The sequence below is a fragment of the Egretta garzetta genome, unplaced genomic scaffold (genome assembly GCF_000687185.1).
Source record: "Egretta garzetta isolate BGI_Z169 unplaced genomic scaffold, ASM68718v1 scaffold33, whole genome shotgun sequence".
Taxonomy (NCBI): Eukaryota; Metazoa; Chordata; class Aves; order Pelecaniformes; family Ardeidae; genus Egretta; species Egretta garzetta.
The window spans coordinates 1,984,076-1,987,015 of NW_009259250.1; the positions used below are offsets into that span (position 1 = coordinate 1,984,076).

Genomic DNA, 2,940 nt, shown 5'->3' on the forward strand with positions numbered 1-2,940 from the left:
TCCTGCTGGCATTACGGTATGAAACGTGGCTGGAGTGTGCTATCACTGAGAAAAGTATGGGAGGAAAGTCCCTTTTCAGGTGTGGGGTGTTCAAACTCCAAGCTGCAGAAGGGGGGTGGGAGCAGCCCATCAGCTCTTGCACAGAGACCCCGTGGAACTGCATGCTGTCCTTGGGTTTCTGAGGCGCCCTTGGTTGAGCAGGTCTACGTGGTCCTCTCCTCAGACCAGCTGGAAAATGACTGCAACACTTATAAAAACCATGAGTGAATCCTCTGGAGCTGTAGAGCCCTACAGCTCCAAAAGCAACATAAATTTGTCAAGGGGTGCCCATCACTCTCAAAGTGTAAAGAAACAGGATAGAGATAAATGTAGGGGAAAGCAAGAGATGTACTGCAAGGTTGTCACGTTGGGGTATGAATTTACCTTTTCATTAAAAACAAGGTCTTGGAGTTTGGGGAGGGCCTGCACTTAGTTCTGGATCTTGTGTCTTTGCTGCCCTTTTTATTTATTGATACACTTTAGAAAGCAGACGTTATTTTAAAGACATGAATATTTTTTATCTGAGTGCTACTGCCTACCAGAGGTTTTGATTTTATTTTGATTTTTTTTTTAAATGTTGGCTTTGAGTAGGAAGCTTCAACTTCACACCAATTCTACACATGCTCTTCTTCTGCTGTCCAGCAGTTTGGGCAAGATAAACCTGCAACTGAGACATCTCTCCACTAATCTCTATGGCTTTATCAGGATTTTATTATTGCTCACCTTACTGTGGACTTTGAGAAGACATGGGGATTATCTGAAGTAGTTTAAAATTATTTAATCTTTAGAATATCACTGGGATGCGAGCAAGTGTCCTTATATATCCACCCAGCCCCAGGTTTTGATTTTGCTTTCTAACCGGTAAATAAAGCAGGGAAGGCAGGGCCAGCTCAGCTGCCCGCAGCGATCTCTGTGGGGAGCCCGCCTCACCCTCAGCCTGTCCTAACCCCTCTGCTCCCACTCCTGATGCCTTCCCAAATCCTCAGTCCCCTCCCGACGCCTCTGTGCTGTTTGTCCTGCACCACCCCAGCGCTGGCAGGAGAGGGGACCCCCTTGGGCACTACCCCCTCTCACCCACCCTTGCAGTGGAAGGGAGCGTCCAGGCAGCATCGAGGGAGAAAAGGTCTCTGAAAAGCAGCAGAACTAGCAAGGTCTTGCACATCAAAGCAAGTCCTAAAGCAGGCAAAGCAGCATCTGGGGAAGGCAGAGACCCAGCCCCAACATCCCCCCCTTGTCTGTCCATCCACCTCGGCACAAGGTGGGAGGCAGCGGGCAGCTCCAGTGCTGGCGCCCTCAGCCTCCTCATCCATCAGGAGCCATGAGGAGGAACAGTGCTTGGTATCAGCCTGGGCATCTGCCTGCCTGCCAGGCTTGCTCTTTAAAGCAGGCTGTCAAGCACGGATAGCTGTTGAATCAATACGGACTTTATTCTATAGCCCATGCCTGGTGGCTGTGGATGCCACTTCTGCTGGCACAGGGTGGGCTGTGCCGCTGTACAGAGGGACGGATCTGGGCTATGAGGGAGACGATACCAGCGCTGACTCCTCAGTGCCCATCTTGGGTGACTGTGAGAAAGCAGCCAGACAGGAAGACTTCAGAGACGGCATCTCTGTGTTGCCACTGCCAGTCTCCCCCGCCAGCGCCAAACATGCACGTTTGCCAAGCACAGAGGAGAGTTTGGATATACTGCAGTCGGTCAGTCCTTCGGATGAGATGTGAAAGCAGAGGCCTCCTCCACCAGCCCCACAGGACCCGTCGCATGTCCTGAACAGACTATGAAAATCAGCCGACACCCAGATACACCATCTCCTCTTCCACCAGACAGCTTCTCATGCCCATCCCAAGGCTGCAAATTGCTGTGGATAATAGCTGTGATGTTTATCCAGACCATGGCTGCCTACCTGTGCTTGTGCAGAGGGTCCGGTGCTCGATGGTCCCATTGGAGCGGTGGTGCCCAGCTACTTGGAGCTTGTGTACTTGGTGACAGCCTTGGTGCCCTCCGAGACAGCGTGCTTGGCCAACTCTCCCGGGAGCAGCAGGCGCACAGCCGTCTGAATCTCCCGGGAGGTAATGGTGGAGCGCTTGTTGTAGTGGGCCAGGCGGGAGGCTTCTCCAGCGATGCGCTCAAAGATGTCATTGACGAAGGAGTTCATGATGCCCATGGCCTTGGAGGAGATGCCGGTGTCGGGGTGGACCTGCTTCAGCACCTTGTAGACATAGATGGAGTAGCTTTCTTTCCTGCTCTTGTGTCGCTTCTTATCGCCCTTCTTCTGGGTCTTTGTCACGGCTTTCTTGGAGCCCTTTTTAGGGGCAGAGGTGGACTTCGCTGGCTCCGGCATCCTGAGAGCTCTTTCTCTGGGTCTTGGAGCTGCTTGGAAAGAACATCAAAAATTCAAATGCTTTTTTATTCTTCTGCAGTATAGTTTTACTGAAAGATGAGAGAGTCTGAGTCGCAGACAAGTGACATCTCTGAATCTGAGACAAACACCCCAGGACCCCGTGCAAGCACTTTTGAGCTGCCAGTGAGAACTGCTCTGGTTTGTGTATGGATTTTTTGTTGTCTGCCTAAATCCCTGTAACAGTGGCCTTGTAAACATCACTGAACGCAGGCCTAGTTGGCATCTACTTTGTAAATATGGGCTATGGGTGAACATATTTCTGAGAAGAACATTGCAGTTCTAAAGAAAACACTAACTGCAGCATGGATTAAATTAAATCTTTATGGAATGGGCTGGAGAGTGTTGCAAGATATCACTGAGGCCACTTTTCTATGAGATTGATCAGAACTATTTTATATGGTTATTACAATCTCCAACAGACCTTTTTTTTTGTGCGTGTAGGTAAAAGTTTATTCTGAGAGTGCTTGCATTTCCATGGCTATTGTTTTACACCATGTGTTCC

General features: G+C 50.0%; 1 protein-coding gene across 1 annotated transcript; it reads right to left on the bottom strand.

Moving 5' to 3' along the window:
• Nucleotides 1–6: 6 nt before the first annotated feature.
• Nucleotides 7–2,405, bottom strand: LOC104123785 (histone H2B 5). Its single transcript, XM_035891693.1, has one exon. It carries the CDS (start codon nucleotides 2,376–2,378, stop codon nucleotides 1,998–2,000), a length of 381 nt encoding a protein of 126 aa, XP_035747586.1. The 5' UTR covers nucleotides 2,379–2,405; the 3' UTR covers nucleotides 7–1,997.
• Between the last annotated feature and the right edge of the window lie 535 nt (nucleotides 2,406–2,940).